The sequence below is a fragment of the Onychostoma macrolepis genome, chromosome 12, assembly GCF_012432095.1.
Source record: "Onychostoma macrolepis isolate SWU-2019 chromosome 12, ASM1243209v1, whole genome shotgun sequence".
Taxonomy (NCBI): Eukaryota; Metazoa; Chordata; class Actinopteri; order Cypriniformes; family Cyprinidae; genus Onychostoma; species Onychostoma macrolepis.
The window spans coordinates 13374635-13401101 of NC_081166.1; the positions used below are offsets into that span (position 1 = coordinate 13374635).

The 26467-nt window shown below is 35.4% G+C and overlaps 1 protein-coding gene and 1 long non-coding RNA gene across 12 annotated transcripts in view; one reads left to right on the forward strand and one right to left on the reverse strand.

Moving 5' to 3' along the window:
* Positions 1 to 25883, forward strand: part of usp54b (ubiquitin specific peptidase 54b) — a 162314-nt gene extending 136431 nt beyond the window's left edge. For 7 of the 11 annotated variants that reach the window (XM_058792727.1, XM_058792726.1, XM_058792734.1 and 4 more), the window contains 10 exons: positions 5424 to 5566; positions 10272 to 10405; positions 15520 to 15723; positions 15872 to 16043; positions 16272 to 16436; positions 17354 to 17461; positions 20279 to 20465; positions 21461 to 21673; positions 23474 to 23539; positions 24651 to 25882. In XM_058792727.1, the coding sequence (XP_058648710.1) occupies positions 5424 to 5566; positions 10272 to 10405; positions 15520 to 15723; positions 15872 to 16043; positions 16272 to 16436; positions 17354 to 17461; positions 20279 to 20465; positions 21461 to 21673; positions 23474 to 23539; positions 24651 to 24836 (1578 nt within the window). In that variant the 3' untranslated portion in view covers positions 24837 to 25882. Of the gene's footprint in view, positions 1 to 5423; positions 5567 to 10271; positions 10406 to 15519; positions 15724 to 15871; positions 16044 to 16271; positions 16437 to 17353; positions 17462 to 20278; positions 20466 to 21460; positions 21674 to 23473; positions 23540 to 24650 lie in introns of all 11 variants that reach the window. The other 4 variants (XM_058792735.1, XM_058792732.1, XM_058792730.1 and 1 more) reach the window with 3 other exon arrangements.
* Positions 5885 to 10078, reverse strand: LOC131550566 (uncharacterized). The gene is made up of 5 exons (XR_009273579.1): positions 9788 to 10078; positions 9436 to 9508; positions 9077 to 9131; positions 7511 to 7634; positions 5885 to 6605 (listed from the first exon to the last, which is right to left on the reverse strand). It is a non-coding gene; the product is annotated as an uncharacterized LOC131550566 (long non-coding RNA).
* Positions 25884 to 26467: the final 584 nt, after the last annotated feature.

The following is a 26467-nucleotide window of genomic DNA, read 5'->3' on the forward strand; positions in this document are numbered from 1 at the left end:
ATTTCTGGCTTGTCAGAAGTAAAACAGAGAGCAAAGAGGTTTCTGTAATACAATGAGACATTCACAGAATGGAGACAACATAGACATTGGTCTGTTTCATATGTCTATCTCACGAGTGATGAATAAATTAAAAAAAAAAAATGCAGGGAAAGCTGAAAGGCCCTTTTTGTTTGTTTACGTTCATAATTTTGTAATTTTTGTGAAATATATCAACAACCACTGAAAAAATAAAGCCAAAAGTACAATGGTATTTTGACAATCAAGGACAAACACAAGAACACAGTTTGAATGATGTTTAATTTCATTATGATTATCAAGAGTTCGTCAAGGTATTTTATTATCACAGCAGTGGGAGCCCTGATTCCTTATTAATGAAAATGGTTTTGACAGTACTGTTAAAGCACTGTATTGTGTTTGGATGTTCACATATTTTTGTCATGTATGTTTTATACATCAGAGAGATAAGACAGTGACAATAAGAGGGAGAGAGATTGAGACAGAACAACACATGAATCTGTTCAAGCTCCAGTGACTTTGCAGTGTTCTTCAAGGCTTTCAGACATTAGTATTCTTCTTAACATCTGAATTAATAATTCACATTAGGGGTGGTCTTTATGTGTCCTGATGTTTTCTGTCTGATTGTGTTAAGCTATAGTGACATGCCTTGAAGGGACATGTAGGATCAGACCTGTCTCTCAAAGAAGACCAAGACTGTGAAAATCTCACACCTTAAAAGATATTCACATTACAGTGTGCCATATTGAAAGCCACATTAATGAATGGCAAGTGCTTTGTTTTTAAAATGAACCATTCATAGGATTCTCAATGGTCATGGGACTCCAGAATGAAGAGAGAAAGGTTCAAGGTTGTGGAATCCCTTGTCAACAACATTGATCTTTTAGTATCACCTCTACACAACATTTTTATTTATAATTTTGCATCTTGTAAATGCTTTTATCAAACTCTAGTGGATGGTATGTGACCCTGGACCACAAAACCATTCATAAGTAGCACGGGTATATTTGTAGCAATAGCCAACAATACATTGCATGGGTCAAAATGATCAATTTTTCTTTTATGCCAAGAATCATTAAGACATTAAGTAAAAAGATCATGTCCCATGAAGATATTTTGTAAATTTTCATACTGTAAATATATCAAAACTTAAATAGTTTAAATAGTTGTACTGTATCTCAATATTGTCCTATCCTAATAAGCCATACATCAATGGAAAGCTTTTGTATTCAAATTTCAGATGATATTTATTATAAAGGGGAAAAAAGATCTTAATGTTTGTTTTCACCATATTAATCTTCAATCTGGTTTGTGATAGGCTATATTTTGAAACATCCCTACTTCAAGACCTTGTCCTTTACTTTGTTTAACCTGTACAAATTCAACAAATGCTATACCAAACCAAAAAGAAATGGAAAATTACTGTTTCACAACGTCTTGTGAAATTAAAACCATGAAAAAGAGACATTACTTTGTCTTTTGCTCTTGAACACCACACAATAATAATATTAAACAACAACAGAAAGCATTACTAGAGCAAGAAAAATGAATCAAAGACCTTATATGGAATGATTAAATGGTTATGAACTAATAAAAACGGCTAAAATTGGCTTTTAAAAATCAATCCACTGTCGCGAAGACACGCATCAGAGGGTTAAATAATGATTCACAATGGTAAGAATTAACTGCCAATGGGAAGCCAAGAAAAATGGGTCAGTGGCATCAGCATGCATAGATTCAAATCATCAGCATCTCAGAGCCACACATTGTCAAAGTGCTGTTTGAAATCTGTCTCGGTATCCAATGTTTTTCCCAAGTAATGTTGTAGACATCAATCAAAAGGAATTTGTGCAGTTTGAAAACTTTAGCTTGAATTCAAGTTCACCTTCCCCCAAGAAAGTTCTCTCAGGAATCACCCATGCTCTTTGCGGAAAGGTCTCAGCTTTTGTTGGACAGACGGAGTAGATAATCTCCCCAAAAGGACTCTTTTTTTAAAGCAGTGGATCAGCTGTCCTTTATCACAGTTTCCGCTTGAGAAGTTTGGGCCCGTAGTCTCCAGAGACGTTCCTTACCGATCAGGAAACTGTCAGCTGACAGATTTAGAATCGATTGTGTGTGCTTTGCTCCTACTCAGACTTTTCTTCTAGCCGCAAGCTATGATAATAAGCGGAGCAGCACAGACAAACAAGTTCATTCAACACAATCTGTTGCTCTCAATCTTGCAGGTTAATTTTTGTTATTTATAAAGCTTTTAAATAATGCAAACGTAGTGCAATTAAATGTTTTTTAATTATGTTTTTTAGATTATTTAAGATCTTTGTTGTGCATTGGTGTTATTCTAAACAACTGCAACCCAAAAATAAAGCACCATGACATTGTTCTCGCTCTGCTATGATTAGCTAATGGTACAAATAAGCTCCTTGCAATGTGGTGAAATGTCATTTTCTCTCCTTTATCCATTTCTGTCTTTATCTCTGTCTTCCCTTGTCTTTTTAAATCGCCCTCTGAATGTCTAAGTGATAGTGACATTTTAAGAGCACTTCCCATCTATTTGTGCCACAGAGTCATCCCTTCAAGTAGCAGAACATGCTCTCGTCCAAATCCCTCATCGATAGACCTAACAGACAAGCACTGTAACGGCACTGACATATGAGGATTAAACCAAATATCAGTTCTGTCTCTCTAGATTAGGCAGAATGACAATCAAGGCAATTTGTAACGGATACTGTGTCTTCCAGTGTCTAATTTCTGGATGTCTGTGCAAGAGTGTTTTCCAGAAATAGTGCCATTTACCATTGTGCCTAAAAATGTCATGATTTGTTAAATTATTTTTGGGGGTAATTTCATTCGAATAAGATATGGACTACTGTTCAAATGTTTGGGGGTGGTTATAATATGCCCACCAAGGCTGTAAATACAGTATAATTAACAGTAATTTAGTGAAATATTATTATAACTTAAAATAACTCTTTTCTATTTAATTGTATTTTAAAATGTAATTTATTCCTGTGGTGGCAAAGCTGAATTTTCAGCAGCCATTACTCCAATCTTCAGTGTCACATGATCCATCTGAAATCATAATATAAAATCTAATCTGATTTGGTGCTCAAGAAACACTTATTATTATTATCAATGTTGAAAACAGCTGTGCCGCTTCTTATTTTTGTGGAAAACAATGAAAAGTTCAAAAGAACAGCATTTATTTGAAATGAATAATAGTATTAATTTCTTCCAAAAAAAAATATTTTTATTTATTTATTTTTTATGAATGAGTTCCTTTAACATGATAGAAAAAAACGAGGTAACAGTGAGGTTACTTTTTAATTTAAGAGTGTCAGGGTGGATAGACAGGCATAGTGACTTGCTGACTCATGATTCAGTGTAGCAAGATGTGAAATAATTGGAAGAAATTTTATTCTAGTGATCATTTGGTAATAGGTTTATCAATTTATTGACAAACGGATGACAATCTTGGCCGAAAATGTCTCTCGTTCAGTGCAAAAGAAATTAAATGTTAAAGTTTGTTTTGGAGAACTGCAACCACATGCATAATAATGTGCTGCCTATATATACCTATAAGACACAGGAGATCTCATGATGAAGGAGATCAATTTAGAATAAGTTTAGGATTGACCAAAAGTAAATATAGGGTAATGGCAGTGGAACCGAACAGCCTGTGTCTGCAGCTTCTTCTCCAGCTTTATTGAAGCACAACGGTTGTTACCTCCTTTTGTTCAGGGCTTTTGTTTGGATGTATTTATCATGTAATTGAATCTTTTAGACAGAGCTGAAAAAATAACAGGCATTTGTGCTTTTGGTTTTCATAACCAAAAACTGAATATATTTAAAACTTGAAATATATCCATTTTCTGGGACAATTTTAAATGGTGAATAAGCAAGGCTTTTTGAATCAAATTTAGTTAAGACCAACTAGCTCAAACATTCTTTTATCTGTTACATAAAAATAACATATGGAAGCCCCCCGACCCCACCTCGGAACTTGATTTCTGGGGGGCCCAAGCCAATGTGCTGTTCAGGGGGCCCAGAACAAGAGCCATCTGATTATTATTTGTGTTCAAAAAGATCTGCATTGTTGGTACTGATAGCCTATCCCCCTTCACTTCCTGTCTACTCTACACTGTCCTACCGTAATAAAGGCAAAAAAAAAAAAAAAAAAAAAAGATCTGCATTATCTTACCAAAGTTTGTACAACTGCTTTTGTTTACTTCTTAATTTTATTTACAGCTGTAGGAAATAGTTGTATCCCACTTTAAAAATCTATGATTCAAAATCCAATTTAAACCAGTAAGTTTTAGGATTTTTGTAAAGTTTCAGAACTATTTCTATTTCTAATCACATAAGTACTTTTTGTGACATTTATCATAAGTCTTTGTACAGATGGCCAGATGCTCTTTGGATCATTCTCAAATCATGCCTGTAGAAAATAATCCTCAGGTTTGATGCAAAATGTATTAAATTAGAAGCGTATGTTTTGCAGAAAACAACATTTTCAAGCATTCCTTGTCTAGTAGTAGTGGAGGGTGTCTATGCTTCAATCAGATGATAGACTTATTTAATGACCCATTAATTTATCATGAGCAAAGATGTCCACATACCCACAGTTGCATTAATCCGCCACTGATCTGCGGCAGATTATAAACTCATTAGTTCTGAAATGTTCTCTTCTTTCATTTTGTATTTGCGATTGTCATACTGAGCAGTCTTTCAATATCCACTATTAGTACCATCTTCACATCGTCTCCTTCAAAGGCTAGTCATAAACTAGAGTGTTTGATTTAAAAGAAATGTGAATGATTGCCACTCTGATTTGTTAGTCTGTATTACTCACCCATTGTATGCTGCTCTAACTATGAAAGCGACCTACAGAGTGTCAATTCTGCTTGTTTTGCTCTATCTGGCTTTAGCCATTCAAGTCAATAGAGTGACTCAGGGATGGATAGAAGTATAAATGGATAAATTGATGCTAAAAGTGTCCGACTAAGATGTTGACACTGGTGAATCGAACGGCAGTGTTTTATGTACTAATTGCTTCTTAAGGACCGAGTCTGACACGAGGGCAAAAACCGAAAGCTGGCCCGCTTGCCATTCTAAAAGCTTTTATGTGTTCTCTGTTCCACACACCAATGTAACTGAATGAAACAGCACAATCCACTTCAAAAAACATTAAATATGTCTGCTTAATTCCTTACTTATTAAGGTATTAAAGAGGTATTACAGAGGTTTCAGGAACTAGAAGATTTGGTCTCTTGGAAAATCAAGACATTTATAACTTTATAAGTAATGTAAGGCTCAAGTATTCAGATTCAATGTCCTTTATGTATAAATGTAGCACATTGTGCTAATCTGAAATCATCTCCTGGCGTTCCCTTTTTTCTTGCTGTGCACAGGTGGCAATGGTGCAGGATGTTCGACATACTTTCCCCACAGTGGATGTTCCAGACCACGCTCACTACACCATCGGCTCTGTCATTCTGGCAGTGGGCATCACCGGCATAGTGGGAAACTTCTTGGTCATGTATGCCTTCTGCAAGTGAGTCCAGATATATGTTGTTTGTGTGATAACCAATGAAATCCTGGTTAGATCTGCTTATCTACACTGTAAAAAAAAAAATTCCATAAAAAAACAGATTATGTACTGGCAGAAAATTACCAGGACATTTTCTGTTAAATTTACGGACATTTCCTTCCACATTAAATAGGAAAGTTCTGTAGATTTACATTTTCTTCTGTACCATAAAACAGACAAACCATTTTGCAGAAATTTCTAAAAAATGATAGCATAGGCCTCTTTAGTAGCAAATAAATCCAGCACAATATATACAAATTGAACATGGTTTATTTTTACCTCATGTAAACATTCTTAAAAGTGCGTTCAGTAGCTTTTATTTGCCTTTAACAGGTGAAGACAAAAATATTATGACATCAATTAATTTAACAATGTGTTTTAGTTTTAAACAGCACCAGGCAGAAAAAAGAAAACATGAGCAGCTACTTGTACAATATTGGGGTTGCACCAAATAGTGGTCACAAACTTCACTGTGAAACAGTCAAGATTCAAAACATTTTCAGATACATGGGAAAAAATTAATACAAAGCCAGGGCTGTCATTTAATAACAATTGCTACAGCCTTCTAGTCAATAGTCAAGTGAAATGTTATTTAAAAGGACAGTTCACATCAAAAATGTGAATTCTGTCATCTACAATTGACATGGTACTGCAAAGAAAAAAAAAAAAAAAAACCTTTCTTGTACATCATTTGAAAATAAAGAACAAAGATTCATGCACTCATGCCTGACATTTCAATGTGAAACTAAGAGAACTATACAATCTAAATTAACAGCAGGGCTCCAAGTGTTTGTGTGCTTTTAGTATCTCTTGCCATGTGCCAGCTTGGGGAAACTATTTTTTTTTTCCTTTTGCTGCATGTTCAGTCCAAGTTCCATGTTGAGATTTAAAAAAAGCTCAAATTGTACATGGATTCTCGAAGTTGTTCATACAGGAGTCTTGGAAGCATAGGTTCCCTTCATCTGAACCGTCGACCCTCGTTCAGGATTTCTTCACAGGAAGACTGGAAATGACAAGAAATTAAATGAATGAAAGTGAAGTATAGAGTAACGTGCAGAACAGGTTGAGATTGAATTATCAAGTTCCAGTTCAAACATTGTTTATAAAATGCTAAACTTGCATTTCCAGTGGTCTCCAATTGTATCCGTCATGTGATCTTGTCAACAACGTTTTATGATATACTTAAAGGGTTACTCCTCCCCAAAATGAAAATTCTGTCATTAATCACATTCTGCCATGTCGTTCCAAACCCGTAAAAGCTTCGTTCGTCTTCAGAACACAATTTAACATATTTTGACCCAGAAAAGTTTGAAAAGCATCGTCAAAATAGTCCATCTGCCATCAGTGGTTCAATCTGAACTTTATGAAGTGATGAGAATACTTTTTGTACACAAAGAAAATAAAAATACAACTTTATTCAACAATTCGTCGCATCTGCGTCACAGTAGCGCCATTTTGGAGAATACCCGCTAAACGCAAACTGCGTACGCTGTTCTGTGTCAGCCGCACCACACGGATACGCTGTTTTTGTTAAATAACAATTTGAATAAAGTTATTTTTATTTTCTTTGCGTACAAAAAGTATTCTCATCACTTCATAAAGTTCAGACTGAACCACTGATGGCAGATGGACTGTTTTAACAATGTCCTTATACTACGTTTCTGTGCCTTGACCGTGTAAGGACCCTTGCTGTCTATGGAGAGTCAGAAAGCTCTCAGACTTCATCAAAAATATCGTAATTTGTGTTGCAAAGATGAACGAAGGTCTTATGGGTTTGGAACGACATGAGGGTGAGTAATTAATGACAGAATTTTCATTTTTGAGTGAACTAACCCCTTTGATTATTTTCAACTAAACAACAACACAACAAAATGCTTTATACACAGTTTCATTACATATGTTCCTTACATTTGTATGAATTCCAACGTAGGTGCCATCTCCTCTGGATGTTTTATGTTTAAAATAAAATGAAGAGAATGTGTAGCTCAGCCACAATGGGGGAGGAAATGATAAGTTCTTGAATGACAGCAATCTGGAATCATCAATAATAAAAAAAAATAAGAAATTATAAACAACACATTGTAAATTCAGAAAGCCACTCCAAACATTGATTAAATCTTTCATACACAAAGAACTTCAATAACAAAGTCAACTGAATAAACGACTCAATTACTAGTCAGTATTGAACATCCCTAAAGGTAAATAAAAATGGAAACATATGGGTAGCAAAATTCAATTTGAAATATGCAAAATGGAAATGCATTGCAATACATAAAATGGCAATGTAGTTCTATATTTTTATTTACATTTTGCCATACATGTCCAAATTTTTGTGTAAAATGAAAATTCAGTTATATAATTTACATTTGCCATTTTCTACACTAGTTTTAATATGCAAATTAAAAACATATTTTAACACTTTATATTTTAAGTTAATTATTCACAATATTAAGTTAATTAAAACAAAAATTATTACTCAAATTGATTAGATGTGTTTAACATGTCCAAGCAAAAACTGTAGCAAAATTATCATTTAAATGCTGTTTTTCCTAAATGCATTTAGACTTAGGGGTAGGACACTTGGGATTGCATTTTCATCATGATACCGCGTGATAATTGTAGCAAAATGCAGTGAGAATTTGAGGATGCATTCTGAGCCAAAGGTGCAGCAAAAGGGTAGCAAAATGCTGATTTAAATGTCTTTTATTTTTCTTAAATGCATTGACACTTACATATAAGACATTTCAAAAATATTTTCATTTGATACCCCGCAATGAATAAGTTTGGTTGACAGTTAATACTGACCTATTGTGCATCCTGTTGCTGAGCCCCACCTAACGATTGACAGGTCAGGGGCATGTTGCATTTTCAAATGCATTTCAAATCCACATTGACTTTAAATTCATAGCGAGGTATTAAATGAAAATGCAATTGAAACGTCTTATATGCAAGCGTCAATGCATTTAAGAAAAATAAAAGATATTTAAATCACCATTTTGCTACTCTTTTGCTGCACCCTTGGCTCAGAACGCATCCTCAAATTCTCACTGCATTTTTCTACAATTATCATGCGGTATTGTGATAAATGCAATCCCAAGTGTCCTTAAGTCTAAATGCATTTGGGAAAAACAGCAATTAAATGATAATTTTACTACAGTCTTGGCTTGGACATATTAAACATATCTAATAAATTTGTGTAATACATTTTCATTTTGCAACTTATAAAGCGTTAAAATATGATTTTATTTTGCATATTAAAACTAGTGTAGGAAATGGCAAACGTAAATTATATAATTGAATTTTCATTTTGCACTAAATATTGCACATATGTATGGGAAAATGTAAATTTAAATACAGAAATGCATTGCCATTTTACATATTGCACTGCCATTTTGCATTTCAAACTGAATTTTGCTCCCCATATGCTTCCATAAATAAAAACTGTAGTGTTAATAAATAAAACAGAATACAAACCCTTGATAAGAATGCAGGGGGTACTTGGGATGCACAATACAGCAGCAATTACGACCTGTGATTAGAAAAGAAAACAGAAGAAACAGTGAATGTCATTAACTGCTGTCCCTTTAAAACATGACTCACATCGACGCACATCCCAACTTTACATCAGTCAAGACATTTTAACTTATTTAAAACGGTCACTAGCCAAAAATGGTCATTTTGACATAATTTTGTGTGCTTTTGTCCGTGTAAGTGCGAGAGAACTCGATGCGCTCCTGACGCGTGTCTGTAACGTTACCGAACAAACTTCTCGTGTGTGTGTGTGTGTGTGTGTGTGTGTGTAACAAACGAGACAATAAAATGTCTAAACCTACCTCGTTTGGCAGAAAAGTTGCGTTATCCTTGAAGAATTCCGCGATGTCAGATCTTCACCTAGTCGTATAATCTCTTTTAAAGAATAAAAAAAAAAAGTCGTAACGTTAATGGTATCTTATTTTCTTGACAATTGCTCTGCCAGCTTCTGTTGAAGGCATAAAGCGCTCTAAACACAGTTGTGGGACACTTCAGATTTAACTTTATCACAGCTGCTTAACATCACCTCAGTAACGTTAACATGCCGAATGCTTACGGCACGCGCAGTAACAAATACACCGCATCAATAACAATTAAAAGTTAATAAACTTATTTATAAAACTGAAAGTGAGCACACTGTAACACGTAACTTACCTCCAGGTCGAGTGAGATGTGACGGTGTGCTGAAAATGTCAAATGACATTCATTTGGCAAACAAGGAAGACAGCAACTAAGTTAACGTTACAGTTTGTTACATTTAACAAAATATAATTTACCACGGAAGTGTAAAAACGGTTCCTCAAACCCGAAATCCGACTTTAAAATGAAATTTTTACCGAGACTGTCTCTGTGAATAATGGCGTCTGCTCAAGCACTGTTTTCGCGCCGATAATCGACTGAACTTCTTGTTCCCACAATGCAAAGCGTAATTAAAAAAATACGGAAAAACACCTGTAAAAACCAAATACGGACAATTCCTTCAAATTATTACGGTATATTGTACTGTATTTTTACGGAATTTTTTTTACAGTGTAGAGTCATTGTTTCACTGCAAAGGCAGCACATAATCTGCTAAAATATAAACCAGGGTTTCTCAAACTGGGGTTCAGTTTGACATTTCTTTTGTGTGTGTTTTCAGGAGTAGGAGTCTGAGAACACCTGCCAACATGTTCATCATTAATCTAGCTGTCACAGACTTTCTGATGTGTGCCACTCAGACGCCAATCTTCTTCACCACCAGTTTGCACAAGCGATGGATCTTTGGGGAAAAAGGTAATCCAGATGTCAGATAATCTTGGTTAATTTCCAGGATTTCATAGTTACTTGCACAGATGCTAAATCAACTTTACAGGGTGAGTTCATGAGACTGATTCCAGTGCAGATGAGAAGAAAGTATAACAGATAATAATAAAGGATCTCAGTTGGAGAGGGATTATGCAGTGATGCATAATTGTATATCCTGGTGAAGGAGAAGAAACACCTTAGTGTCAACAGAGGTCAAAGCGTATGTAGATATGAATCAGTGTTCAGTTAGCCTGAACATATTTAAATTACAATGCAAAGGGGCTTCTCAAAATCTGCAGGTGTATGTAAAAATGTGCAATTATAAACTCTGAAAAAAAAGTTTTTGATTCATTAAGCTGATTGTTTGATTAATCAGTGCTCTGAAAAAATAATTAGGGTTCTGCTTTTTCCAATGTGTTATTATTGAGGAAGAAAACAGTGGTAATTATATTTTTATTGTCGTAGAATATATAAAAAGACTGTAAAGTTTTGCACAACTAACATGCTTAATTTGTTAGTTAGTTTTTTTTTTTGTGTGTGTGTGTGTTTTTGTTTGTGTCTCATGATTTGTTAATTGTATTATTGTGTTATATTATTAGCAAAATCAGACGTTTTCTTTCCTAATCAGACAAAATTTGATCAGAGGTAAACTGAATGACAGTTTAATGCTATAGTCAGTGTTTCCAACCCATGTTTACAGTAATAGTAGCACATAAAAAAAGTACCTTTTTCTATTTTAGTAGAAAGTTTATTTTACATTTGTTTAGTTTGTATTCCTAAAACCCAGAAGACAGTTAGCATATTTGAGCCATTTTCTCTTTATGGGTTTGTACCGTAACCATGTCTAGAAGAGCAGTGAAAGAAAGTCTATTTCAAGTTGAGAATTAATCATTTTGAGCTATTTGCAAATAATATTTTAAAATATGTACACAAGCAACTTTTATTTGTATGCCTGATATGTCAAAACACAAAAGTGTTTCTTGTCTCATCATGTAAATGACACCATATTTTCAATTCAAAACAGCCATATTTGAGAAAAAAGTTTGTAGTAGTTTGCATTCCTGGATATACTGTCGTAAGTTTAACATCATAAAACAGTTGTCAAATATGAAATGTTTCCTTACGTCCATCTAATCTGACATCTGTGTAGAAAAGCAGTTAGCGACTCATGACTGAGCAGCTCCCTACAAAGTCAATATATTAGAGATGTAATCTCTCATTCAAGCTCTCTTAAATATATTATTGCGATTATTTGGTATTAGTCCTAAAAACCCCTCCTGAAAGGACAACAATTGCATGATTACATATTCATCATGCAGTAGCATGTGTGGGATTAATGTGATGCTCTAATGTTAGGCGTTCGAATTAGGGCTGCAACAACGAATCGATTAAATCGATAAAAATCGATTACTAAAAGCGTTATCAACGAATTTCATAATCGATTCGTTGTGTCGCGCGACGCGGAGACGTTTGATTATTAAAAAAAAAAAAAAAAACTTTAGTTGAGCGCGGAGCGGAGTGAACACACTCGGTCTCTCTCGCGCACGGATGCTAGCAGAGTTTGGCGCCTCATAAATAAAAAACAAAAAGTAAAAAAAAAAATAAAATAAAAAAAACGAGCGGAGGTAGAGGAAAGATACATGGCGGAGGCAGAGAAATCCGTGCGACCCAAGTCATCCAAGGTGTGGGAGCAGGGCCGGCGTTTGCGTATGGCAGAGTATGGCAGTTGCCATACCCTAGCCCAGTCAGGTGCTGTGAAAAATTATCCAAACTTGAGTCGCTTATAATTCGTTTTTATTATTTTAAATCAGAGAGTTTTAAAAATAGTAAACCAATGATAAGCATTAAAATAACTTGTCAGTAAAACTTCGTAACGCCATTGGATCATCGAGCTCTCAGCGATACCTCGTAACTTCACCCCGCCTCCGTTCAGATTGACGCGCCTCGCACAGCCTGGAGAAGATGAGATCTCTGCTTTTTCGCAATGCAAGGGTGAATAAATAATTGGTGTTTGAATAGTACAGCGTTTTCTTTACTCAAACACTATGTCAGTAAAGGATAATGTTTTTGTGTGTTTGAAGAGTGGAGAAGAATTAGTTATTTGCTGTCTATATACGTTTTAAATATCCTGTGCATTATGTGCATAAGCGCTTAATTTGAGATTTTGGCCAAGTGTATTAAACAACAAGAAAAACTAAGCGCCCATATAGCTACAATCAAAGTTATATAACCTGTAAAGTTGATGAAAGCATAATGCACTTAATGCACTTATGCACTGCATAACAGCCGTTCTAACGACAGACAAAACACTCCATCTCCGTCATTCTCTGGTCAAAAACATTATTAACTCCATTTGAGCTTGATTTTCATATAATGTTAAGTGCAGGTGTCTGATACAATACCAACGCTAACGACGCAGTGTTGTTAAATTATTTAATTTTTTGCACTTCCCCAAAAAGTCTATATATTTGGCAGATGTAAAGCATACATGTGTATGTTTTTTGTGTTAGTCCATTTTTATTTTATTTTATTATTATTATAACAGCTCAGGGATGTTCAAGGAGCAACATGTTTGTGCACTTTCTAAAGATTTTAGTTCTGTTTTTGAATAAAGGGTTGGAAATGAATGCTTTTTTTTAATTTTTTTAATCCGATTCATCGATTAATCGAAAAAATAATCGACAGATTAATCGATTATTAAAATAATCGTTAGTTGCAGCCCTAGTTCGAATAATGCCACAGATAAAACAGAAAATGTTGGGTCATCTGAGGATCCCTTGATCACTGATGGTCTTGTTTAGATTTCAAACCTTTTAAGCACTTAAAGTGTGTTCTTTGAAGTGAAGCAGTTGCTGGATGATTGATGAAGTGGAATGACTCAAACTCTCTTGAGGTCTCTCTTCAACCTGAGGAATGTGTGAGAGATCTGCTGCGCTTTCTGTGAATGACATTCAATAACACACCCTCACAGTGCTGTAGAGCAGCTTTATAAGATGGTGAAGAGAAATGTGACAGCGGCACCCACTCACTTCATCCATTCACAATCGTTATACGAGTTTATGTTGTCTCGAATCATAGTTGATCAGAATTTAACAAGCTTTCTCTGCCTGGAATCATCTTGTAGACATCACCTTGTTAATAATAACTGAGAATCTCACAACCCCCAGCAGCCATGCATTGTTCATATTGTTTCGTTGTCAATATTTGATCCACTGTGTTATTGTAGTTTTATGAGTACACTGAAAAAAAAAAAATGGTATAACAATTTTCACTCAGAAATTTCACAAACAATTACAAAGAACACATTGAAATAAATGTGAAATTTTGAGATTCAAAAACTGCAATAGTATTTTCTTGTGTAATGTAATTCAACAATCTTTATTTTACATGCAGCTTAAATTTTTGATATTAATTTCAGTATATATCCAATTATATATATATATATATGTGTGTGTGTGTGTGTGTGTGTGTGTGTGTATGTACTGTATGTATGTGTATATATATATATATATATGTGTGTGTGTGTGTGTGTGTGTGTGTGTGTGTGTGTGTGTGTGTGTATGTGTGTACTGTATGTATAATAATATAATTCAATATGTATTGATTACATTCATTTAGGCATTTGCTAGGTTGCTGTGTGTACTAAGCAGTATAATGTACAGTGAGCCAGTGATTATTGCAAAAATAAAACCCTTTAGAATGGTACAAGATCATCTGATAATCTGAACATAATACATAATATTCAAAAGAGTTCATTGATATTCTTGTTTTCTCTAGCCTTCTCATAGCCAGGGCTATAATCAAGCAAAGATTTCCAGCAATATTTAAATTAGTAGTCAATAATAAAAAAATAATGGGCTTTTCAATGACAGGTTCTTAAACTTATACCTTTTTCCAGTGTGTAAAATGAAAAACTTGTTCACATTGGTGACATTTCCAAAGCAATTATAGATTCACAGGGTTACAGGGTTTTCCATTATTATTATAATTACACATCCACTGCCCGCATGTGTAGCTTGTATAAATTAGCTAGTATTCCTATGCTGATAAGGAAAACATGTTCTTTTTCCATCTAAAGCCATTTTCGAGTCTTATTCTTTTCATTCAGAAGCTTGACTGAGGTGGTTGATTTATTAGGACTGTGTAGTGCGATTTATTACTAATACAATGTAGAAGAAACAATGTGAAGGACTTGCTTTATTAATGCAGTGCTGGATTATTTATTCAGTGCATTATGAAATGCATAAAAGGATTAGTTCACCTAAAAATCAAAATGTGCTGAAAAAGTACACACCCTTAGGCCATCTAAGATATAGTTGAGTTTGTTTCTTCATCATAACAGATTTGGAGAAATTTAACATTGCATCGCTTGTTCACCAGTGGGTCCTCTGCAGTGAATGGGTGCCGTCAGAATGAGAGTTGATATGAACATCACAATAATCCACACCACTAGTCCACTGGTCCTGTAGTCCATCAATTAACATCTTGTGAAGTGAAAAACCTCATGTTTGTAATGAATTTGAAGTTTCATTATGACGTTTTTAACTTCAAACCATTTCTTTCAGCTAAAATAGAAGTCCTCTATCCATAATATTGCTTTTTTTCCTGTGGAAAGGTTGACTGGTTTAAATCAGGAGAGAAATATGCACAGATCAAGCACCATTTACAATCAAATACAGTCCAAAAGAGTTGTAAAACAAATATGTCAGTGGATTTTAATGTGAAAGGGAAAAAATGGATTGACTTTTTTTTAATTGGAGGAAATGTTATTATAGATTTTGCACTGGTATTTTGGTCAGAAGCAACTTAATGCCTTAATGACGGATTTATTTCTTATACAAGCATGCACTTTTTCACTTCACAAGACATTAATTGGTGAACTGGAGTCATGTGGATAACTTTAATGTTATATTGGCGGTTTGGGCGGCATTCTGACGGCACCCATTCACTGTAGAGGATCTATTGGTGAACAAGTGGTGTAATGCTACATTTCTCCAAATCTGTTCCAATGAAGAAACAAACTGAGGGTGAGCAAATTTTCATTTTTGGGTGAACTATTCCTTCAACATATTTCTGTTTACAGTAATTCTCTCTCTCCACAGGATGTGAGTTATATGCATTCTGTGGCGCTCTGTTTGGTATCTGCTCAATGATCACACTCATGATTATTGCAGTAGATCGATACTTTGTGATCACTCGTCCTTTGGCCTCTATTGGTGTTATGTCACGCAAACGAGCCCTGTTGATACTCTCTGCTGCTTGGGCGTACTCTATGGGCTGGAGCCTGCCTCCGTTCTTTGGATGGAGTAAGTGCTTACAATCACTCACTTAAAGAGAGGCATTTAATTGTGAAATTCATGATTGAATAATGTATATATCCTTCATTTGTTTAAAAGGAAATTGTACCTCCTCATTTTAGAAGCAGCAGCATGTAATTGTATTTTATATTCTCAGGTGCGTATGTCCCTGAAGGTCTGCTGACATCCTGTTCTTGGGATTACATGACTTTCAGTCCTTCTGTACGAGCCTACACAATGCTGCTCTTTACTTTTGTTTTCTTCATCCCGCTTTTTGTCATCATTTATTGCTACTTCTTCATCTTCAGGGCCATCCGAGATACCAACAGGTACATGCTTTTACCATGTTTATGAGCATATTTGACCATGTTTCGGGAAAAATACAGTTTTTCTGTAAAGAAGTGGAGTATTATTTATAAATAAGAGATCAATTTTAAATTAGCGCTATGTTACAGTGAAACAAAGACCTCGGCTTTGTAAACTGATGTATATGCTGTCTCTTCTTGTGTGTACTGTATCTATCTGTTTGTTTACACATCTGTGTAATGAAATAACAGAGCTGTCGGAAAAATCAATGGAGAAGGAGGACCCAGAGACTCTATCAAGAAGATGCATCGAATGAAAAATGAATGGAAGATGGCAAAGATAGCACTCATAGTGATCCTTTTGTATGTCGTCTCCTGGTCTCCGTACTCCTGTGTGGCTCTTACTGCTTTTGCTGGGTAAGAATCAGTATGTCTTGCACCCACAATCCATTGCTTTTATTACATCCTTCTTGATGATGTTAGCTAATTAGTGTTGACGTCAGCTTATTTTTTTGTTTGTTTTATTTATTGCTTTTTTTATTATTATTTAGTTACCTGTGGCAACTAAAAGAGCTAAATATTTGACGGATAAAGTCATACATCACTTGTCACTGTAAATATGCTCACACACACTGTTCACTGCTTGTGCAAGAATAAAAAAGTTTGACTCTAGTTATTTGTTCAGACAGTACAAAGACTGTCTAGACACTCAAGGCAGAAATATGTCATATTAAAAAGAGCAGAGATAGCTTTAAATTAAAAATGATAAAAATTATCCATTTATCTCAATCATCATGAGGCACAGCGTGTTCCGTGTGAGAAGTAGATATTTTTCAAGTAGTTATATGTAGCTAAGGAAACGTTTTTGATAACTGTGGGACTAAATTCATATAATATAATATAATGTAATGTAATGTAAACATCAGAGGACATGCAAATGTTTTGTTAATTTATTCAAATATTACTAAAATTTCAGGGGATACTTCAAATAAATATTTTAGATCACTGACAAAACGCTATCTTATAATTTAATATATAATATATATGTAAAGACATAATTTCTTCCATCAGTTTTCTTCCATCCATCCTCACAGAGAAAATGTGTCATAGACTGTGAATGAAATTCTCTGAGCTGACTCCCTTTGACAGGTTAATGATCACATACGCCACGTACCTGCTGCTTCATTTCCAAAGGACTCTATGGTTTTACTCATTTACCGCCTCTTTGTAATCTAATATGTCTGTGTGGAGCTGTGAGGCCATGTCATGCTGGTTAGATGAAAATAAAGCATAATAATGATGTGTAATGTTATGTCTTCTCACTCTTTCCACAGCTATGCTGACATGCTCACACCCTACATGAACTCTGTGCCTGCTGTGATTGCCAAAGCATCCGCCATCCACAACCCAATCATCTATGCCATCACTCACCCCAAATACAGGTATGATGGTGCTCAGCGTAAACCTTTATACCAACAGTTGTCTACTCTGTTGCGATTAAAGAGAACTGATATGTAATTTGTATTGTGACAGAAAATGACCAAGCTTGCATTGATTTTATTTCAAAACCCTGAATTCACACTAGTGTTTAAAAGTTTAGGGTTGGTATAAATTGTTTTTGAAAGACGTCTCATGCATCCCCCCCCCCCCCCCCTCCTAAAAAATACAGAAAAAAATATTATTACAGTTTAAAAGAACTGTTGTTGTTTTTTGTTAATTTTTTAAAATCGAATTCATTCCTCTGATGGAAAAGTTGAATTTTCAACACTCCAGTCCTAAGTGTCATGTTATCCTTTAGAAATCATTCTAACATGCTGATTTATTATTAATAATGTTGAATAATATTTTTTGGATGAATAGAACATTAATGAAGAGAGAATTTATGTGAAATAAAAATCTTTTATAACATTTTAAATATCTTTCTTGACACTTTTGATCAATTTAATACATCCTTACTGGACAAAAGTATTAATTTCTTTTTAAAACAATCTAGCGTACACCAAACTTTTGAACAGTAGTGTATTTATTTATTTGTATTTTATTGTAAGAAATGATGGTAACACATAACTTAGGTGCCATAGAATGGAAAACTGTATTTACCTTGGCATACAGTAGTTGAATAATAACAGTTCTGTACATGGAAATTACATACCGTGAACCTCAAACACCATTGTTTCCTTAAGCAAAAGACCACTGAAAAATAGGCGAATCAGAACATAACACCGACTGTGACGTTACAGTTGGGATCACTAATAGTTACGCCCCCAATATTTGCATATACCCGCCCATGTTGTATGCCAACCGCCAGCCGAACCTGCACAGCTGAATCATCAGAAGTTCTGCAGGTATTGTGAAGAAACAAGCGAGGACAACAGCGAAAATGGCAGATCATGGAAATAAATGTTATGTTCCAGGCTGTGCAGGGGATGTGATGTGCAGGGATGGGTTGGTGTCTGTATTCAGAAAGGCACGGGAAGCAAATAACGCATTCTAATAAAATAATGCAAGCCACTAAAGGCACATGGTTAGCTTCCTGCTAGCGGTAGCCTGTTACATTACAGTACATAAGATTTCACTTAGCACTTAAACATATTAAGGAGAGATGACTGAGGATGATGGCAAATGATTTGCAGATCCTGAGCACCACTGACAAGCATCTGATCTTGTAAAATGTGTGGTAAGTACTGCCGCTGTAGTTTACACAGAGCAAGTACGATCGCGAATCTCGAAAGTGAAAGTGAAACTAAAAAGTAATCGTGCATTCGAAAGCAGTTTCAATCCCCCGCATATTAATAGCAGCTCCCTGATGCCTGCATTTTATATACAATATAATTACCCAACAATATAACTGCTTGAGAAAGTATTGAAATATATATTTTCCCTGTGTTTCCTTCCTGCTGTGTGAGCTACTAAAATGAGTCGCACTGTGAAACAGCCAATCAGAGCAGAGCTCAACATTGAGCCACACTGTGAAACAGCCAATCAGAGCAGAGCTCAACATTATTATTCATGACCCTTCCAAATAAGGTAATAACAGACCAAATGAACATGTAAAACCGTTTCTGTAGAAGTTTTGCCCTTACCTAAGCCACATACCTTCTATGTGGATGTCAGAGAAAAATTTAAAATATTGTATCAATGCATTCCATGGCACCTTTAAAGCCCTAATGTGTAATGCATTATAAGGGTTATTAAAGGCTGTAATGCATTATAATTATTCATAATGTACATTGTACTACATTATATCTTGTCGTAAATAATTATAACCAAATTTAAAATGCATAGTGTAACCATGAATTGATAAGTGTTATAATGTATTAACTGTTGTTACAATTACTCATGAGATTGTTCAATGCATTATACACTGTAAAAAAAAAAAAAAAAAAGTTGAGCCAACTTAAAATTTTAAGGCAACCAGCTTCAGCAGATTTTTGAGTTTGCTCAACTTATTTTTGTGGGAGATTCTCAAATTTTTGTTGTTTGAACTTAAAATGACAAGTTTGTTTTTACAGTGTAAGCTGCATTGCAAGGCATACGTAATTGCATTAAATGTACTTTTGTAATGCGTTATACATAAAAGCTTTAAGTAAATTGTTACTGAAATGTCTGTTAAAAATCATAAAATCCTGGCAATATTTTACATTGTGCACTAAAATTGAAATACCCTGGCTGCATGCTGAAGCACTGAAGCACAGCCGATTCAATAACCAGCAGCTCCGGTTTATTACACATCCTAGTTTCCAATACCAAGAGACCTGTCCAGCGAAATGAAACATTGTTCCACAAACATGCACACTGCGTGCTTCAAGGCCAGGCAGACCCAAATCGATCAATGGTTTTGTGTACAGAGCGCAGGCACAAGTACCTTGAGATGACAGAGGTAGATTCTGACCTTTAAAAGTCAGATTTACTTCAGATTGATCGGCTCTGGATGCATTAGGCCATGTGCTGCTCATAACAGATCAGAAGATTAATGCCTCACGATGAAGCACCTAAATGATGAGGCCATCATGTACCCATTCTTATCGCCTGGAAATAATGGGATCCTTGTGAAGGATTGATTTGAGGTGTCAAGTTTGGTTTTGAAATAGGGCACAATGAGTACAAAATTCCCTTGCCCCTTGAAAATGTAAGGCTTTTTTTAACAAAAAATGGTATTAATATTTCATTGACAGTTATGGAAAGTTGATGTGAACTGCAGTTTGCAGTTTCCTCTTTCAATGTTTCTGTCCTTCTTTCACATATCACTTCTCTCTCAGGTCTGCCATTGCAAAGTATATACCATGTCTGGGGGTCCTGCTGTGTGTGCCTCGTAGAGACCGGTTCAGCAGCAGCAGCTTTATGTCCACACGACGTTCCACTTTGACAAGCCAGTCCTCAGAGACCAGCTGCAACCTGCACCGTGCCGGGAAGACACGCTTGTCCTCTGTGTCTGACAGCGAGTCGGTAAGAAAACAACTTAAGGCCAGAAACAAACTCTACATGTTTGTGAACCCAAATTCTGTCTGAAAAATATGCCAGAACCAGTGTCAGAAATTGTTAGGGAGTGATAATTGTACCCTGAAACTGATTTTTAAGAGTGTTTTTTTACCTTTCTTATGGCATATTTTTGATCGTACTGTATAATAAACATCATGTGGTCCATTAATTTGAAATTACTTAAAAATAAAATGGCCAACCTGTAACTTAATAGACCAAGAACAGAATATTATGCAAAATATCAAATGTTAGGTAATAGATACCTAACAGAGGAATTCAGTGTAGACACAATTTTAATATCTGGGGTATTTTGGTCACTTTCTGTTGTTGTTTTTGATTTCTCTCCCTGTGATTAATAATGTGATGAAAGTACTGTGCGAGTGTGCGCATTGCATTAGCTGCATGAGGACATCACCAAGAGAATTTGATTATAACAGACAATAACACTTTTGTATAGGGACCAATTCTCACTATTAACTAGTTGCTTATTAGCATGCCTATTATTAACATATTGGCTGTTTATTAGTGCTTACATATTCTGCATGACCATATCCTAATCCCAATACCTAAACTTAACAATTACCTTAATAATTATTAATAAGCAGCAAATAAAGTCATAGTTAATGGTATGTTAATTGCAAGAATTGGACCTTAAAATAAAGTGTGACCACCTCAATTATGCAAGTAAAGTACATTTAAAGGGATAGTTCATCCAAAAATGAAAATTCTGTCATCATTTCTGTCATCAAATGTATACAGATTTGGAGCAACATAACAATGAGTAAAGGATGACAAAATTTAAATTTTTAGGTGAAACATGGCCAAGCATTCTCGTTTGCATTTGTGTAAAGTATGTTTCTGTCCTTCCTCATCCAAAAGGTAACAGCAACCTCACAATTATACTTTTTGGATTTCTATTTAAGCTGTTTGATCAGCATTCAGTGTGTGTTGTTTATGGACAGGGCTGGACGGACACAGAGGCAGATCTCTCCAGCACGAGTTCACGTCCTGCTAGTCGTCAGGTCTCATCTGACATCCGTAAAGATTTGTCAGACTTCAAGCACACCGGCTCTCTGAGGCTGAAGGTCAAGAGCAGAGACTCGGGTATCTTTGACAGAACCTCGGCCCAAAGTCTAGCTGAGCCAAACTTGAATCGGACCTGCACATACATCAGCGTAAGTGAGAGTCTTCAAGAAGTGTTATATCTCACCTCATTAATCAAAAGCTTCCCAGCTCACTCAGCTCTGCTTGATATATGAAATTAGGAAGATTCATTTTAGAGAGGAAACGACTCCATCAGATTTAAAATTCATTTGGAAATTTCATTCCATCCTTCATATCTTGAAGACAGTTCACTGCCCTGGTTTCAGCGAGCGTAGTTCTGTGACAAATGACAAGAGTGTTTAAGAGTGGGCATGGTTATATGTGATGCTCTTTCTGTGATTTCTTTTAAATGTACATTAATTAAGTTTGAGGGGGATTTGTGCTTCTTTCGCCATTTTTTCTTAGATAAGGCAGAACTATCATTTTTCTGAGATCCACACACAGATCTTATTGCTTTAACTCTCCAGATGAAGGCCTGGTACTGGTACTACTTAATAATGATAGATTTTCTATTTCACTTAAATGATACATCACAAGGGAAACTTAACATTATCCAAAGTTATTATCGAAAATTGTATTAAAAATACAAATGTCATGCACTGCTTATTCAATGGCATCACTACTGATTCTACAGCACAAAGCAGTATGACCAGAAACATCCTGTGCAACTGGTGTGTGCTCTATATGCCAAACAAATGTCTCCTATGAACCGATTCCTTCAGTGAATCATATATACAGTGCAACCTGAGTGAATGACTTTTATGAGCTGGTTCCTTTTAGTGAATCCAAATGAATGACTCTCATGAGTTATTTTTTAATGAATCAAACACATGACTCTTTCGAGCCAGTTTTTAGTGAACACATATCAAACACATAAAGTGCAGCCAGCGTAATCGGATTCCTAACTCTTATGAGCTGGTCATTTTTAATGATGAGACAACCAGTGCAGTTCTGCATTTTGTCAGTATTATTTAATAAAAATAAATAAAATGTTACCATGTTTAAAAAATATATTTTTAATATTAAATTTTTTGCATTTATGTAGCTTCTATTACATTTTTTGTATTTAATATTTTATTTTGTAATTTTAAACTATGATTACATGGTTTGTTGCATTCATAATTTAGCATTTAGAATTGTTTTTTTGTCCACAGCTTTATCAGCACAGACTTGTGACCCATTTTTGTATTGAGACCCACCATTTGAGAATCACTGATCTGCTTCACTGGAGCGATTGTACAACATACAGAGCAATAGTCAGACAATCACTCTCTCATGTTAATGGACTGAGACAAATCCTGCTTTTATGCTTATCATTTACCAGTCAAAAGGATATATAATGTCACATTTTTTTCTATTTTCCAGTCATAAAAACTTTTTTTTACGAGTTTTAAATGAACAGAAGTCAAATCGAGTTGATTTGGCTCGCAAAGGCTCCTTTTGTTAATATAATGTTAATCAGGCCATGAGCCAGTATAGAGCATGGTACAGATTCAGTGTTTCTGAGGGCATTTCTTTAAAGAGCAGACTTGAATGAGGGTCCATTACATTGAGATTAAGCCTGTCTTAATTCTCCTGCTCTAATCTGCTGGTTTTAGAGAAATAATCCCCATAAACAGAAGCTCATCCCATGTCATCAAGATGAACGGCATTAGTGCGTCCACTGGGTGGCACCTTTTGCTTTGCCCTTCCACCTCCATTTTTATTGGTCACAGCCCATTTTAAACACTAGGAGGCTGGCAGTGTGCTAACTTAATCAGTGATTAAATATCTGAATTTTAAGAATGAGAAAGAGAAAGTTGAACTATGGAACCATGTGAAAAAACTCATAATCATACATTTCATTCCTATCTCCTCTTTCCCTCTTTCAGACGTTGGGTGACAAAGATGAGATCTCAATGGCTGAGGTCAGCCTGTCCAGTTGTCTCTCGTCCTCTGTAAGTGCACTTTTTGGACTGAATTAGTTTATAAATTATGTTTTTGAGTAACAATTATTAACATATGATGTCAGTCACTTCATGTACTAATGCAAAAACATAAGGTCTCTGTAGTTATTAACATGGAAGTGTCTGTTGTCTGGAAATGGACGCAAACAGAAGATCTATGCATCACAAAACCAGATTTACATGTGATTGTGTAACTAAGAGAGGGAATTTATCAGCAAAGGTCAAATATAGGAGGAGAAATAATAATAATAATACAACAGTCTTAGATATTCGTATCAGGACTGAAGCAGATTTCTCAGAGGATGCTAAAAAAAAAACCTATTTAATTTGTTCTGTAATCTTTTTTGGAGGTTGTGTGAGAGAAAACACTGATGTGTTTGATTAATACGGGACTGAAAGTCCATTTGTGAAACACAATTTTACTAAACTCTTCAGGGAATACTAGTCACCTCCAAACAGGTCCAATGGTGGTATATGCTCCTATTTATTAATCTTTGTTATGAAGGTTAAGCATGCATAATAAGCATACAGGATTTCAGTACACTGAGTTAGTCACATTCTGAGGAAGAAAACAGCAATAGCTTGATCCTCAGAGAGAAGGGATACACAAATGCCAGACTTTAAATGAAACCAACCCACATGAGGTCAAATTAGGCATCCAAATTATCATGTTCAGAGGCAGTAGTGTTATCAGAGAGGGCGAGCTACACTGACACAGTTACCCCAGTGTGCCATTATTATAGCTGTACCGACTGGAACCCAGCACTGGAAGCGGTGACAGGAAGCAAACCTGTCAGTGAATGTAAACACAAACTCTAGTCCAGAAAGTTCTCAGCAGATCAAGCTAAAAAACATTCCTGTATTGCTTGAGCATCAACATGACTATGGCGAGATTTGTTTCCAGTGCACTGTGATTCCTGCTTATGCACTCCCAGCCTGATCTCATTAAGTGTACATATTAATAAAACACACACAAACACACTTTTATTCAGCATGGATGCATTTAATTGATCAAAAGTGACAGCAATAACAAAAGATTTTACTGTTGTATCCATTTCACCTTCCATTTTCAGCTCAACTATCCTTTCTCTGTCACATTTAGGCAAACATAGTCTCAGAGAACGTTGATGAGAAAAGACCGTTGGCTCGGATCCCTTCCATCATTGTGACGTCAGAGTCCAGTCCTGCTCTCCTCTCAGAAGGTCGCAGCGGCGGCCCATCCAGACAGCTTCCAGGTGCTTCGGTGGAGGCAGCCTCTGTCACTGCGGAAGCTGCTGGAATTGACTGAATACGGGCAGCACAACCACTTATTTATACTTCAGGACACCATCTTAACAGACTCTTGGTCATCTGACTTATCCCTTCCTCCTTTTTGTCTCCTTTACACAGGGCTCCAAAATGAACCTGCATGCAGTTACAGCTGACACCTGAAATTTGGCTGTGTTGTATTTGTTGTACTTTTGCCTGTTTTGAGGTGGAAAATGGGCAACCACAGGCTATACGGGGTAAACAGGGTCTTTATTTTTACAAGAGGACACCCTTTAAGGCTTATTTCAGTGGTGTGGAGATGATCCTCTCCTCTCAGGGAAGAATATGACAGTTCTGTGGGATTGACACTGCTCAGAATATGTATTCAGATACATCCATCCCTGCGTCATCCATAAAAAGGTTGTGCTGTAGGCCATAGGAATAAACAGTTCCCTGCGTCTGCACAAGATCAAAAACAACACAAGATGTGACTTGAAGATTCAAACACCTAGTTTTTACATTTCGGTCCATGAAATGTAGAGCCCTGTCTACAGGAGTAATCACTCTAGGACAGAAAAGTGGATATTTTAATGTTTCTTTAAAGGTAAAGTGTATAATTTTTTTATGTGTGTATATATATATATATGTAAAAATATTTTAACTGTAATGGCTGATAAATGATAAACGGATGGTACTTTACTACTTCATCGAAATATATTAAAAATAAAACAATAAAAAACTGAAATCAGTCATTATGAATGATTAAAGTGAATTTAGGCATCATAATGTCTAAAAATATATATAAATTTTCAGATTTGATAAAGATTACATTTATCAATGCTTTTAACAAATTGACTTTACCTTTGCTGTTATCTACGGTTTACTTAATCTAAATGTAAAAACAGGAAAAATCTTTCATTTTAACTGAAAGATAACTGATATGGTACAGATTATTATGCAACTCTAATTAAAAAATAAATAAATAAAAATTAAATAAAATTAAACTCTTCAGCTTCGAGTTTGAGGTATTCCTGCCAACATCATAATAAATCAAGCACTTTGAGAACCAATTACATCTTTCTTGCTGCTGATTGAATACATTTGTATATTTTCTTTCCATCACTGTATGGCCAATACATATATTTGTATATATATATTATTGAATGTTAATAAGAAAGTGTGCTCAACAAATGATCTTGACTGTGTGATTTCTCATGCTTTTGTGCTGTGCTGTGTTTCTCTATCCACATGTGAGTATTCATGGTTGTGATTGTCTGCATGCGTTCTTAATATAAAATAGGCTCATTTGATAGACATATTTGATTTTAAATGATCCTCACTTTCCATGCAGGCTACAGTTACCCATATTAATGTGGAAAAAAAAAAAAAAAATGTCTTTTAAATTCTGGTCTTAGAGCCAGTGACTCTAATGAACTGTACCTTTCAGATGCAGATTTGCCTTTCTGCTGGATTTCAGAGATGCTTTATTGGGATTAATATGCCAGCATCTGGGAGTCCTTAGGGATTAGAGGGGAAAGGCTTTTAACAAGATTAGTTTGGGAAAGCGTACAGCCAGAACGCTCCATTGCTTTTAAAGGCTGCTGTGTTGTCAAAGTTACATACACATTCTCAGATAATTGTCTCTGAAGCAGTTCAAATACACTTTCACTC